The 14,988-nt window shown below is 33.3% G+C and overlaps 1 protein-coding gene across 3 annotated transcripts in view; it reads left to right on the top strand.

Moving 5' to 3' along the window:
* The window catches only part of ATM (ATM serine/threonine kinase), a 139,935-nt gene that overhangs the window by 33,265 nt on the left and 91,682 nt on the right, over positions 1-14,988 (top strand). For all 3 annotated transcript variants that reach the window (XM_068556799.1, XM_068556798.1, XM_068556800.1), the window contains 12 exons: positions 1,413-1,538; positions 2,100-2,225; positions 3,160-3,249; positions 4,372-4,543; positions 5,677-5,876; positions 8,140-8,222; positions 8,321-8,476; positions 9,297-9,372; positions 9,504-9,634; positions 11,516-11,636; positions 13,403-13,576; positions 14,637-14,806. In XM_068556799.1, the coding sequence (XP_068412900.1) occupies positions 1,413-1,538; positions 2,100-2,225; positions 3,160-3,249; positions 4,372-4,543; positions 5,677-5,876; positions 8,140-8,222; positions 8,321-8,476; positions 9,297-9,372; positions 9,504-9,634; positions 11,516-11,636; positions 13,403-13,576; positions 14,637-14,806 (1,625 nt within the window). The remainder of the gene's footprint in view (positions 1-1,412; positions 1,539-2,099; positions 2,226-3,159; positions 3,250-4,371; positions 4,544-5,676; positions 5,877-8,139; positions 8,223-8,320; positions 8,477-9,296; positions 9,373-9,503; positions 9,635-11,515; positions 11,637-13,402; positions 13,577-14,636; positions 14,807-14,988) is intronic.

The following is a 14,988-nucleotide window of genomic DNA, read 5'->3' on the forward strand; positions in this document are numbered from 1 at the left end:
TCCTCTTAAAATCACAAATTCTCTTCGTGTGTGCTGTTTTCTTGCCAAAACTCCTGTGTCTTTCTACCCATTTCTGTGTGTTCAGATAATCCATATGTCAAAATCCTTGCTAAAGCCTTTCTTAGATAATCTCAGCCATACATCTTTTAATTTTAATAGTACTTAATATTTCTATTTTTAAATGACACTTAGCATCTTCTTTGTACCATATACACAAATCTCTCTTAAACTATGCTAGAAGCTCATTAAAGGGCATATATAATTTTTATTAATCTTTGTATCTTCTGCAGTGCTTTGTTATATGATAAATGATAAAATATTTGTTGACTAAAATAAAACCTACAGGCTACTCAAAGGAGTTGATTCAGTAGCCATAATTAACGATACAAAGAGCCAGAGAAGAGGCAGTGTGCCTGTTTGCCCTATCCTGCCCCTAATTACTGACTGACTTCTGGATTACAGTTGTAACCATTTTCATTACAAAGTAATGAGATCTTCCGTGTTTCCCCCTAAAATGACATTTCATACGATATAGGAACAGAAAAATCTGAAAATTTTATTTTTCTGTGTAACCTTTACACATTCTTACATAATTCTATAAAATTGGTTAAGCAGTATCTACTGGCAAAAATGCCTTGTGCTAGTCTGTGGAGTCTAAAAAGCTGAATAAATCAAGGTTCTTATCTCTTAGAAGCTCAAAATGTCATTTTTTTAAAAAAATTAATTAATTTATTTATTTATTTATTTTTGGCTGTGTTGGGTCTTCGTTTCTACGCGAGGGCTTTCTCTAGTTGTGGCAAGCGGGGGCCACTCTTCATCGCGGTGCGCGGGCCTTTCACTGTCGCAGCCTCTCTTGTTGCGGGGCACAGGCTCCAGATGCACAGGCTCAGTAGTTGTGGCTCACGGGCCTAGTTGCTCCGTGGCATGTGGGATCTTCCCAGACCAGGGCTCGAACCCGTGTCCCCTGCATTGGCAGGCAGATTCTCAACCACTGTGCCACCAGGGAAGCCCTCAAAATGTCATTTTAATGTCTCTTATTATGAATCTAACTTCTACTCATGTTCTAAGAGTTACAGACATTTATTTGCCTATCAGTTTTTTTTCTTTCTTTCCTCCTTACCTCAGATATTTAAGGGCTTGTGTGTGCAGTACATTAAGCCACTTTAAGAAGAGATATATTACTTGGCCATTAGGACATACACTACTTCTGTTTTTCCTGGGAACCCTGGTTATCACAACTCTGCAGGGATCCCTCAGATGTTTTTAGAGATGATCAGAATTATGCCACTATTAATTCAATTAACTGAACTTTTGTTTTTTAATATGTACATAAAATTTGCTCTTATAAAAGATAATAGTACTCAAAATGATTTACAAAATATAAAAATTTTTTATTTGGGTTTTACTTTAAGACTTCAAATTCAGAAACGCTTGTCCGGTGTTCAAGTCTTTTGGTGGGTGTTCTCGGCTGCTATTGTTACGTGGGTGTAATAGCTGAAGAGGAAGCATACAAATCAGAATTATTCCAGAAAGCCAAGGTAGGAAGATTTATGTCAATAATGTTTTGGATTAATTTGAATGAAATATATTCCTGGGAAAACTGGTATATTTGTTTGGAAAACAAATTTTTATGTAGGTTAGCTCTTTCTCTTACATTTATGCAGTCTGAGAAGAAATGATATTGTATCTCCTTCCTTAAATTTGAAATTATTTTAAGCCAACTATAAATACAGTAATTGAAATTATATCACATTAAAATTTAATCTCATTAACAAAAATACTGGTGTTTATCTGTATTTTAAAATTTTTTTCCTGGATCAGTTATCCTAAAGAATTCTTAACCAGGAGTGTTAATCAAGTAGGCTCTAAGCATGAAACTGACTTTTATCTCTGGATGCTGTTCTGTCAGTTGTGTGATTTGTAAGGATAACAGGGTATAAGATTTGTTGTTTTTAAAAATTTGTTCATTTTTAATTATATTTTATAACCAAGTATAACTTCTTAAAATGATTACTTTTACTTCTTAAGTAAAACAGAAAAGCAATCAATAAGCTATGATTTTAACTGAAATTTGGATTTTTCCTTCTTTTTTTTAATAGTCTCTAATGCAGTATGCAGGAGAAAGTATCACTTTGTTTAAAAATAAGACAAATGAAGAATCTAGAATTGTTTCACTGAGAAATATGATACATCTGTGTACACGTTGCTTACATAACTGTACCAAGGTAAGATGTTCTTCCTACTTGACAGCGTAGCCTACCTAGGAGGTTGATAACTGGTTGGTGTTGTTACTGTTTTTTGGGTCCATTCATAAGTTGATACACTGATTTTAAATTAAATTGGTAAATTAAGGTAGTATCCAGAGGAGAAAAGCAACAGGTAATATGAGTTTCTCATGAAACTAAGTGCACGAAACTAACCTTCTCAGGAAAGTTTCTGAGATTATTTTACCCCTTTAATATACAACTAATTGGTGACTCTTATTGCCAGTGTATTTTCATTTATTTAATAAAAACTTGTTGACTACTAAGTATGTGATGTGCATACCAGTACACGAGGGCTAGTGGGCACTGCAAAGATAAACAGTTCTAGCACACACATTACTCTCTTTTGCCCAGGTAGTCTTACATAACATTTGGTAGAAAGGGTGCTGCTGTGTGTAATCTTTGTTTTGATTTGGAGCAGGCCTGAGGGGTAGCTGAGCCAGACCAGAGTATTGATAATAACTAGAAACACTTTTTAAAGCTAATGTTAAGTACATGGCCATATATCAATATTATCAGCATGTACTTTTGGTTTTTTAATGTGTTTTTTTGTGTTTTGGTATTAGTGGGGAAGGAGAGTGGAAGAATAAACGCTAAGCTATGATTATTGCTTGCTTATGTTTAGGGGCAATAGCTGGTATTTTACTTTAATGTTGTTTATGCTCAATGAAAGATACTTGCTATAGTTATTATTACTTTAAGAAAAGAGGTTTGTATTTTTGAAGCAATTCATATCTTGCTCCTAATAGTAAACTCTTTATCCATGCTTATTCTGATAATTTCCAGTGTAAACGAAAATCTGCATTTCATTCAAGATAGAGAAAATATTATCTGCAAAGAATAATTGTTTGTTTTTATTTCTGTTTGCCTGGTGTTTTGTTTGTCTTAATTACAGCACAGTCCAAATAAGATTGCATCTGGCTTCTTCTTACGATTATTAACATCAAAGCTAATGAATGATATTGCAGATATTTGTACAAGTTTAGTAAGTATGCTTCCTATTTTACTACCATATTTCATTGATTCTAAGATGCTTTTTATAACTTTGAAATCTCTCTTGAAAAGGGATGCATCTCACAGTATATGGTATGTTATGTTTTTAAAATGTGGAAATTAAATAAAGTTATTTGGTTTGCAGGGGGGAATGTATTTGATTGCTTCTTTTTTTTTTTTTTTTGTTATTTTGATTGCTTCTTAATATCAATACCTAGCATAGTGCTTGGCGGTTAATTTCTCAATAAATAATAATAGACCAAGTGATTGGGAACTAATCATCCGGACTCAGTACCTTTTTCTGTATGACATTGTACCAAAATTCAAAATAATTCTCTATTCTTAAAAATAAAAACAAAAACCTTGCCAGACAAGCAACATATTCTCATCGTGATATTTATTTTCCTTTTTCCGTATAAATGGGCTTACATACTTTTTTGTCTGGAACAGTGCCTGGCACATAGTAGATATTCAAATATTTAATGAGTGAAAGAATATTCTGTAACTTGAGTATTTTCATTTAATAATAAATCTTGGTCTTTTTTCCATGTTGCTACTACATAGGGCTATACCTATGTATACTTTTTTTTTTTTGGCAGTACCATGGTATTTCATTATATATGGGAATAGTATATATGTATTTTAACCCAACTAATCTGAATTAAAATTTTAAATGATTTTTTTTTTTTACAAAGAGTTCTGCAGTAAATTTCTTATGCTTTCATCTCCTTCTATTTGTGCCTATGAAGGATGTAGGATAAATTCTAGAAATGAAATTGCTTGTTCAAAAGGAATTTAAATTTTACTTTTTGATGGATAATGTCATTGTCCTCCAAAATAGTCTTACCAATTTATAATTTTACCTACACCCTCATCAATTTGGGGTAGTATGAAACTTCTTAATTTAAGAAATCATTTGTAAAGATTGTGTATTATTCTGCTGTGTAGACAATACAGTTTATGTATCTGTTTTCCTGTTGCAGGACATTTAATAGAAATAATACTGCAGGGTTTCATACACTTGAATCTTGAATTGTTTGATTAGGTCAATTTTAACTACAGCATGCTTCTGAAAGAAGCCAACTTGGAACGTCTTTCTTTCTCTTATTTGAAGGTATTCATTATCAAAAAGCCATTTGACTTTGGAGAAGTAGAATCAGTGGAAGATTGTACTGATGAAAATCTAATGGAGATGGAGGATCAGTCATCCATGAGTCTATTTAATGATTACCCTGCTAGTAGTGTTATTGATGCAAATGAATCTGGAGAGAGCCAAATTACTATTGGTAAATATACTTCTACTGCATGGGATTTTTTTTTTTACCTCTTTACATTGATTTGGTATTATGAAAGGCCTCATAGATACTAATTTTATGCTCATTTTATTTCCTTTTTGTATAGTCTATTGGGATTGTTCCCCTCTATACACTTTAGAATTCCCTGATTTTTAATTGAATTTATTAGTTTCCTATTTTATTCTTCATGGGGGAATTTAAAATTATTATTAAATAAATAAAAACATATAATAGGTTATTTGGAAAATAGAAAGCAGGATAGTGCAAAAGTACCCATAATGCCATCATTGTTTACCTTTTTCTGTTATTCTACATAGACCCTTTCAAAATTATAATCAGCATCAACATGCAAATGCCTTTTTATACCTTGTCTGTTTTCTTTTAACATTAATTGTAAGTATTTTTTTCATTTAGGTACTTGTGCTATTGATAACCATACTTTTTAATGGCTCTATAATATCCCAATTAACATACATACCATAATTTACTAGACCACTTTTTAAAAAAATTTACTTATTTATTTTTTATTTTTTGGCTGGGTCAGGTCGTAGTTGCAGCATGCGGGATCTTTGTTGCGGCATACAGGATCTTTCGTTGTGGTGTAGGCTCTTTGTTGCGGCGCGCAGGCTTCTCTCTAGTTGTGCGCGAGCTCCAGAGTGTGTGGGCTCTGTAGTTTTGACGTGTGGGCTCCAGAGCATGTGGGCTCTGTAGTTTGCAGCACATGGGCTCTCTAGTTGAGGTGTGTGGGCTTAGTTGCCCCACGGCATGTGGGATCTTAGTTCCCCGACCAGGGATTGAAATGGCTTCCCCTGAATTGGAAGATGGATTCTTAACCACTGGACCACTTTTTTATTGTCAGAAATTTAGATTCCTTTCTAACAGTATTGCAGTGAATATTTGTCTATATAGATTTTTCCATAGATTATTTATTGATGACAGAATCCTAGGGTAACCTTTTATGAAGAATTTTGAAGCTTTTAGTGTGTAATCAATTTCACCATAGTTTTGCTTTCCATATATTTTTATCTCTTTGGTTGTTCAAGGGGAAGATATTTGTGTTAATGTTCAATGTATGTGTTTGTTGTACACCTCTCTTAGTCTTAATAAGCGCTTTTTATTTTTAGGTGCCATGAATCCTTTAGCTGAAGAACATCTGTCAAAGCAAGATCTACTTTTTTTAGACATGCTCAAGTTCTTGTGTATGTGTGTAACCACTGCTCAGACCAATACTGTGTCATTTAGAGCAGCTGATATTCGAAGGAAATTGTTAATGTTAATTGATTCTAGCATGCTAGACCTTACCAAATCTCTCCATCTACACATGGTGAGTTCAATGAAATGAAGAAGTGCTTCAGTTGTGTCTGATGTTGCTAGCTAAATGTAATGGACTGACATATTAGAATCATATAGTACCTTTGAAGACTTGAAATTGCTTCCTTGAGAAATGAATCTGAGACTAGTTATAAAATACACTTTTCTTCTAATATACTGTGAAAAAAATTTAAGTAGATACTGAAACATTAAAACTTGGATGGACTTTGGATAGATTTATTCTCTTTGGGTGTAATTATTATTATTTTAAACTAGGCCAAGAGCCACAGACTCTGAATGTAAAAATAATACTCACATAACATTGTTGTTGAAGTCTGAATCTTGCCTTGACCTTGGTTTATATGCTTTAAAATTTTTAAATGTAATTTCAAAGTGACTATAAAGTTAAAATACTACAAAACTCCCATATTTCCATCATAAGCCTCTGTAGTTAACATTTTACCACATTTGACTTATCATTCTCTCTTTGCACACTACACACACACACACACACACGCACACACTTTTCTTCTGAACCATTTCGAGATTAAATATTCAGACGTGATGCCCCTTTACTTCAGTGTGTATTTCCTAAAAACAATGATACTCTCCTATATAACCACAGTATAATCATCAGGAAATTAACATTGTATCATTGCATTTAGTTGTCAGGTCTGTTCAGTTTTTTTCAGTGTGGAACAATTCCTTTGTCTTTCCTTATCTTTCGCGACCTTCATATTTTTGAATAGTACTGCCACTTGCGGTATAGAATCCGTCACTTTGAGTTGATCTCATGTTTCCTCATGATTAGATTTAGACTTAACAAAAGTAATCTCTCTCCTTCCCTTCTCTCATCACTTTACTCATCTACTGATAGATATCTCCAATTCCAATCCAACATCATAGGATTTATTTTCTGTGTCCATATTTGTAGCTCTCTTTTCCAACAGTAAGAAACCTGGCTTCCCACTTAACATCAGTGCATTTACTTGTTTACTCAGTATTATTACATGTAACTTATCTCCCAACCATGTGGGCCATACCCTTAGCCCCAGTGCTGGTGAACATATGGGGAGAGCTCCTGTCTCAGCAAATATCCTGGATGAGTCCATGGTCATATCCTTAGTCCCAGCAAATTGGCAAACATGGCAATGATTTCCCCAGCCCTGGAAAACATGCCAAGTTATTCCCTAATTAGAACCTCTTGGAAACATTCAGGTTGAGTCCCTGGTAGAATTCCTTGTCATGTTCTAGCTGTGGTGAACATTCTGGTTGATCCCTAGCCCCGGCAAATATGCTTATTTGAGCCCTGTTTGATTCCCTGGTTTCAACCCTGGCAAACACTCTAGTCAAGTCTCTAGCCCCAACCAGTGGGGAGGGCTGTATGCTTTTCTTGGGGCTTTGATGTTCAAAGTCACTTCAAGACACTCAGTAACATCACACATGACTCTCATGGCAAATATTTAAAATGGTCCAATTTAATATTCTTTTATAGTATCAGAAGGAGTAAGAAATAATTTTCTACATACAGATGATAGGAAAAAAATGCCTTCTGATTCTTAATACAGCTAGAAAATTATTTGGCAGCTGTCAGAAACTGGCTGCCTAGTTATAACTACCAGTTATAACAACTGGTAGTTGCTGAGTAACCCTTTATATCCATCGTTCCATAGAGAGCCTTACAAGGTTGCCTTATAGGAAGATAAGTCAGGGTATTTGGATTCTTCACTGCCCATAATTATCTCTGCTTTCCAAAATTCATTAATAGAATAGTTTTTAACCATTGAAGTTATCCCCAAGCATTGTTTTCGGAGGGTGGTGACATAATATAGTTTCAGACTCTTGCTCAGGCACTTAACTCCAACAGTGATAACAGCTGTCACTTACTGAATTCCTACAATAAATGCTAGACCTTTACATTCATTTCCTTTAATCTTCACAGTAATCTGGCCAGGTAAGTGCTATATCCTCATTTTACAGCTGGGAGTACAAAGACTCAGATGACAAGGCAAGTTTTTAAACCACTCAAGTAGTAACAGGTTATGGTGCTGGGATTTGAATCCAGCTCTGTTTGACTTCAAAACCCCCCCCCCGCACCCCTCCCCGTTTTTTAAAATTATATTGCTTCATAAAAATTCACTGATCGTGTGTGTGTGTGTGTGTGTGTGTGTATGCACATGTGTTTATATATGAATTTATGGTTACATATATGTACTTATTTAAATAAATGATATTTGGAAAAAAAAAAACTAATTTCCCCCACCCAACTGTCTTAGTATCTAGTGCTTTTAAAGGACCTTCCTGGAGAAGAATATCCCTTGCCAATGGAAGATGTTGTTGACCTTCTGAAACCACTATCGTAAGACATTAAAACCATATAAAATATTCACTCTAAATTTGTAAATTAAACTGGTGTGTTCTGTTATGCTGACAAAGTTAAATTTTTTTCCATTACAGTAATGTGTGTTCTTTGTATCGCCGTGACCAAGATGTTTGTAAAACCATTTTAAACCATGTCCTTCACATAGTGACGAACCTGTGTCAAGGAAATATGGATGCTGAGAACACAAGGGATGCTCAAGGACAGTTTCTAACAGTGATTGAAGCATTTTGGTGGGTATAGACATTTTGTGGAGTTATTTTTCTTTTGCCACTTCTGCATACAAATGCAAACTTTGCATTTCTACATTAGTGATTTCTTCTAATCCTCGAATGTGACTATATACATCTTTTAACAATAGTGAAATGTAATTTGTGTTTCCCTCCTTAATTGCTTGAAGAACTGCATTGTTTTCTGCTTAAGACTTGGCTTCCTGAAGTGGTTTTAGTGTATTTCCCTGCGAATTTTGAATCTCTTAATAGTTTGACATGTATGATGAATAAAGCAAAGTGCAACAAGTCTAAATCAATTGAGTAGTTTATATTCCTAAAGTGGACAAATTGAATTGGCCTTGTCACTATCTGGTTATTTCATGCATATAGTCATAGTGTGAGATAATACCAAGACACCTATAGAGGAGCACATATATGTAATTTAGAGCTCTCCTACCATTTGGTGGGCAAGGACTTCTGAGTCAGTATAGAATGTCATTTTTAAGTCTTTGATATAACAACACAACAACTTTAAAAATGTTTTCCTTTTAAAGCAAGTTTTCTATAACATGGTTAGCTGAAGTGGGATAGCCCAAAAATGAGGCATAATCGTGTGACACAAATAACATACATTAAAATGAACTCCTTTTCAAACCAATTTATTTTAGCTGGAATTTTTGGAAGGTGAGAATATTGGCATATGCCACATAGAATTAAATTTAGCATGGAAAGAAATTTTGGAAGCAGCCTAGAATAACCTTAATGTCCAGTGATTTTTTTTTTTTTTACTGTGCTTTTATTGGAATAATTACTTGATATTAAGAAACATACTTTATTTCAGGCACTTAACAAAGGAGGGAAAATGCACATTCTCTGTAAGAATGGCACTAGTAAAATGCCTTAAAACTTTGCTTGAGGTGAGTTATTCTACTTCGATTATTAGTATGGTCTCCATTGACGTTTTTAAAGCAGTCTTTGTTTCTGTTTGTTAATGGGTGATTTTTCTCTTAGTATTTCACATTTAACCTCAGTTGTTCTTTTCCCATAGGCTGATCCTTATTCAAAATGGGCTATTCTGAATGTAATGGGAAAAGACTTTCCTGTAAATGAAGTATTTCCACAGTTTCTTGCTGATAATCATCACCAAGTTCGCATGTTGGCTGCACAGTCAATCAATAGGTAATGGGGCAAGTATTCATGAAGTGTCTGGAGTGCTGCAGATAGCAATTCAATGTGTAGGACAGTCATAGTTCACTAGTTGTGATATTAAAAATAGTTAACGTTTACTGAGATATATTGTATGCCTGGCATTTATGTTTTCTCTTAATTCTGACAATTGTATCACTTCGATACTATTATTTTCTCCAATTTATTAATGAAAACTCTGTGGCTTAGACAGATAAAGTAATTTGCTCAGTGCCATACAGCTAGTAAGTGGTTGAGTTGAATGAGGTGTGTCTACTCCCACTTACAAGAGATATAGGATGTTTGGATATTACTGAGATTTTATATGAGTTTGTAAAATGAAAATTAGCACATTTTACATTGTGCTAATTACAATCATATTTATTCAAGTGAACATAGAGTTAGGCATTGGAGTGTTTCTCTCACAGGGATGTGTTTTGAGTACCTGAAGAAGCAAATATTAGTTTTTTAACAACTGCATGTTTATCAGGTTATCAACTTGATTTTAAAACTCTAAATTAAAACCTACCTCTGCCTTTCCTACCTCACACTCCTGTAAATAAAGCACCTCTCTGCTTTATTTTTCTCTGTAGCATTTATCACCAGTTGAAATAATTGTATTTTAACACATTTACCTAGGATATAAGCTCCTAGAGGGCATTGATTTTTGTCTCTTTTCCTGTATATTTAGTACCTAGAATAATACTTGGAATGTGTCAGTTGTTTAATAATTTGTAAAATCAATGAACATTTGAAAAAAAATTACATTATGCTTTAAAAACATCAAAGCTGAAAATCATTTAAGTAATTTTACTGTTCAAATGTAAGTGACCAATAATTAAAGAATGCTATAAAGAACTTGCCGAGCAGTCACATAAATACATGTGTTAGATGTGTCCAAAATTTGGATATGCTGACAATAATTTTTTTTTTTAACATCTTTATTGGAGTTTAATTGCTTTACAATGGTGTGTTAGTTTCTGACAATAATGTTTTTATAAGTCAGAATCGTGTCTAACTGCTCAGGCTTAGGACTGTTTTTATTAAAAACCATAGAGCATTGTAAGGTTTGCTAATGAATGTGTGCTTACTTCAAGTCCTTAAAAAAGATAGAAAATATATACTAAAGTTAAAGATCTGGGGTTATAGAGGATCATAAGTTGAATACAATAAAGCAGGGTAGTGGTGGCATTAAAAAAATCTCTTAAGATTCAAAAATGCATAAATTCATGCGGGGCATGCGCATAGCATTTATTTATTTATTGGTTGTTTACTTGTTAGATATCTAATATTAGGCTATTTAAGAGAGATTAGAGAAACTGAAGGAGTCAGAGGAACACCAAAAAAGTTGATACTTTCATAAGTTTTGATTAGTAAAAAAGGATAAAGGACAAAATTGGTTAAAGAGTTGTCCTTAAATATGATTGTACATTATGCAGAAAGCACTGATCAGCTTTTCTCTATCACATAAAATTTTTGTAATGGGATATCAAGACATTAAAGCTATCCACTTTTAAGTTGTGGTTAAATATTAGAGCAGGTTGAGGTAAGAGTCTGTGGCTGCTTCTAATTGGTATTTGACCAGAGGACAATTTTTCTTTTCTGGTTAGTTAGAGTTCAGGGATATTCAGGTTTGGGCAATAATCTAAAAGGTCTGTTGAGACCCTTTTCAGTTCTAGGAGAAAATGGAGTATATGGTAAAGACCCTAATACTAAGCAGTAGATTTGAACCTCTTTAAATAGACTCACATTTCCTTGGTCTTTTGAAAGAAAATCTAATATGTTAGTATGTCTCACAGAGTGATTTATTTTTGCCCTGTAAATATGCTTTTGAAAGTACGGTTTATATTTCACTTTTTGCTTGTTTTTTTAAAGACTATTTCAGCATATGAAAAAAGGAGGTCCTTCCACATTATTGAAAGCACTTCCTTTGAAGCTTCAGCAAGCAGCGTTTGAAAATTCATACTTGAAAGCTCAGGAAGGAATGAGAGAAGTGGTAATTTTAGTAATGCTTATTTGCTGTTATCATATGCTTTCTATAAATATGCCACGTATTACTTTACCAAGTTTGGCCTAAGACAGTATATATCCAGTAGTTCACAATATAAAGTTAGACTAGAACAGCTATATGAATTTATTGAAATTACTTTATTTATAGGTCAGAATTGGTTGAATAATGACAGTTTCTTTTGGTTCAACTTATATGCAACATTTTTGTAGGAAAAACAGAATTTACTGAGTTTTTATGGGAGTATAAATGGCTTATTTTTTAATTAAAAACTATTTTTTGGTAAGATCTGATAAAAAGCTAATTCACAGAACAGGTGACAATAGGAAGAAATGGATTGAGAAAAAATGTTCTAATTGGGAAGATCAAATTATCTTTGTGCTCTTTAATGAACCTTATGATTTTCACATTTTTCTGTAGAATAATATTTTTCTTAAAATGGCAAAAATTGTCTTAGTGGTAGAATTTATTCATTTATCTATGCCTTGATTTGTTTATTAAAAGTATGTGAAGCAGTTAGTCAAATGACTATATATTCCGTAACAGCACCAAACTGAAAAGGAAAGTTGCAAGAAAGAATGTGAATTTAGAAAAAGGTTTCAATAGATTGGAAAAATGAGTGTAAATAATACAAAATTTACTAGAAATAACACATATATTTTAAAATCAGCCTGTCATGTGCAAAAAGGGAGACTACTGACCTGACAGCAATTCATTTGGAGAAAGATCTAAGAAGTTTTACATCTTGAGAGCATAATACGAATCAACATTGTTATCAAAAAAAAAGCACATTCTGTCTTAGATGTCATTAATAGAAGCAGACTGTAATGAACAAGTTTATAGAAAGAACTTGAATCTTCTATTCATTTTTTTTTAACATCTTTATTGGAGTATAATTGCTTTACAATGGTGTGTTAGTTTCTGCTGCATAACAAAGTGAATCAGCTATACATATACATATATCCCCATATCTCCTCCCTCTTGCATAGCATGTTGGGTTTAGTTCCCAGTAAAACTAAATTTTTAACTATTGCTAGAATGTTAGAGAGTCTGAATGTTAGAGAGTCTGTAGATCTATCTTTTATAAGGAATAGGTAAAGGAGTTGACTTAGTGGGAACCTCATAGCTATTTTCAAACATGTCAGTGATTGCCATTTAGTAAAGGAATTAGGTCCTTACCTTTTTTTGTACCAAAAATAGCAGTAGGATCAGTGACTGGCAGTATTTTCCAAATGTGAAGAGAAACTTCTACCAAGTATAGCAAGTCAAAAAATGTACATGTCTGTTGGAAGAATGATTGGTTATTAAACTAGAAGCATATATCATTCTATCTAGTTGCATGACTTTATTGGTTTTTTTAGTAATACATATGATAATATTTTTAAAGAATAAAGAGCTATATATTAAGTTATAATGGTAAACATCTTAGGAGGTAATACTTGGTAGTTGAAGAGCTTTTAGTCTCTCACTTTCCTGCAATTTCTTTCTTTCTCTTTTTTTTTCTTTAAAGTGCTTTATACCCATTGAAATGTTTGGCAATTCTTTCTATAAGATCTTATCAAAAGCAGTCTTTCCCACTGTAGAAACTGTGGTCCTTTCTCATAATGTCTCTTCTTAGCTCCATCACTATAGGATTTAAAACTGTTCACGGGCTGCTTAGATGTTGTCGTGGTGTACTCTGGTTTTAGTCTGGTTGGTTTATTTGGAATATTTAAATATTAACATTGCATATTGTTTTTAAAATTCTTCCGAAGTCCCACAGAGCTGAAAACTCTGAAAGTGTGGATGAGCTTTGTAATAGAAAGGCCATTTTACTGATGATGATAGCTGTGGTGTTATACTATAGCCCTGTATGTGAAAAACAGGCTTTATTCGCCCTATGCAAGTCTGTGAAAGAGAATGGATTAGAGCCTCACCTCATTAAAAAGGTACCTGTGCATGAATATTTTTTATTATAATCTTCCTTGGGTAACTTTTAAACAATTAAGGTTAAAGCTAGATTTTTAATGTGGCATTTATTAAAGACTTAGAGACAGTTTTATTTTTTAGATTTGGAATATTAGAAAGCAGTAACTTTTAAAATAGTGTATTTATTTGTATACAGTGTCAGGTTTTACATTAAGTTTAAGAGCATTTCACAAGGCAGTCATTGAACTAACAAGAGTGAGTGACCTGTCATCATGCAGACCAGGCCCTCTGGAATAGTATTTATTGGGGGAAGCAGAGAAAAAAGGAGTAGTACATGTTTTGCCTAGTGGATTCTGGAGCAGGACATTGGGATCTAGCAGGACCAGGAGTCAAATTTTAGAGCTGTAAAGCTTTTAAGTTGCATGATTAGGAAGACCAGGGTCCAACACAGTGTTGTAGAATGCTTACTCCTGCCCCTGTTCCAACACCTCAGCATTAATGGTTTGGGAAGTTCCAAGCCTTTACATCCTAGATTTTTACATGATGAACCAGTGGTAGATCATGGCTTGATATAACTAGCATGGTTTCCAGTGGAGCTTTACAGTAGGCCAACCTATAAGTAATCAGTCTAGATAGTTAAACTTTTACCTCTCAGTGTTAAAGTAAGAAGTTACTTTAAAAAAAAATTATACAGTTACACTACCTAATTATTATTGTACGTGGAATATAGTGTTTGGATTTTTCTCATTTGGGTTTAGGACTGAGAAGAATTGTTTTACTTTATAATGAAATATAATCAGATCTTGAAAATTGAAACATATTTTTCTGTTTTTATTCATTTAACATTTATTGAGGGGTTTGCTATGTACCAGGCACTGAGTAATTATATTAAATACATTTTTCTCGTTGAGTTTTGCTCAAGTGGGTCCTTTATTATCTCCATCTCATAGATGAGTGAATCAAGGTATAGAAAAGTTAAATGAATGCTTAAAGTCATACTGTAAATAAATATTAAGGATTTAAATGATTTATTATTTCATTATTTTCTTAAAACATTGACTTCTTTTTTGATTTGTATAGGTTTTAGAGAAAGTTGCTGAAACTTTTGGATATAGACATTTAGAAGACTTCATGGCTTCTCATTTGGATTATCTGGTATTGCAATGGCTAAATCTTCAAGATACTGAATACAGCTTATCTTCTTTTCCTTTTATTTTATTAAACTACACAAGCATTGAAAATTTCTACAGGTAGGTTTATATCTGTCACATGTGAAATATATTTAATTTAAAATTAGGTATTAATGATAATGTGAGTGTTGCAGCATTTTTGTTTTGTTTTGTTTTTTTAATTTAATTTATTTATTTATGGCTGTGTTGGGTCTTCGTTTCTGTGCGAGGGCTTTCTCCAGTTGCGGCAAGCGGGGGCCACT

This window comes from Eschrichtius robustus, chromosome 11 (assembly GCF_028021215.1).
Source record: "Eschrichtius robustus isolate mEscRob2 chromosome 11, mEscRob2.pri, whole genome shotgun sequence".
NCBI lineage: Eukaryota > Metazoa > Chordata > Mammalia > Artiodactyla > Eschrichtiidae > Eschrichtius > Eschrichtius robustus.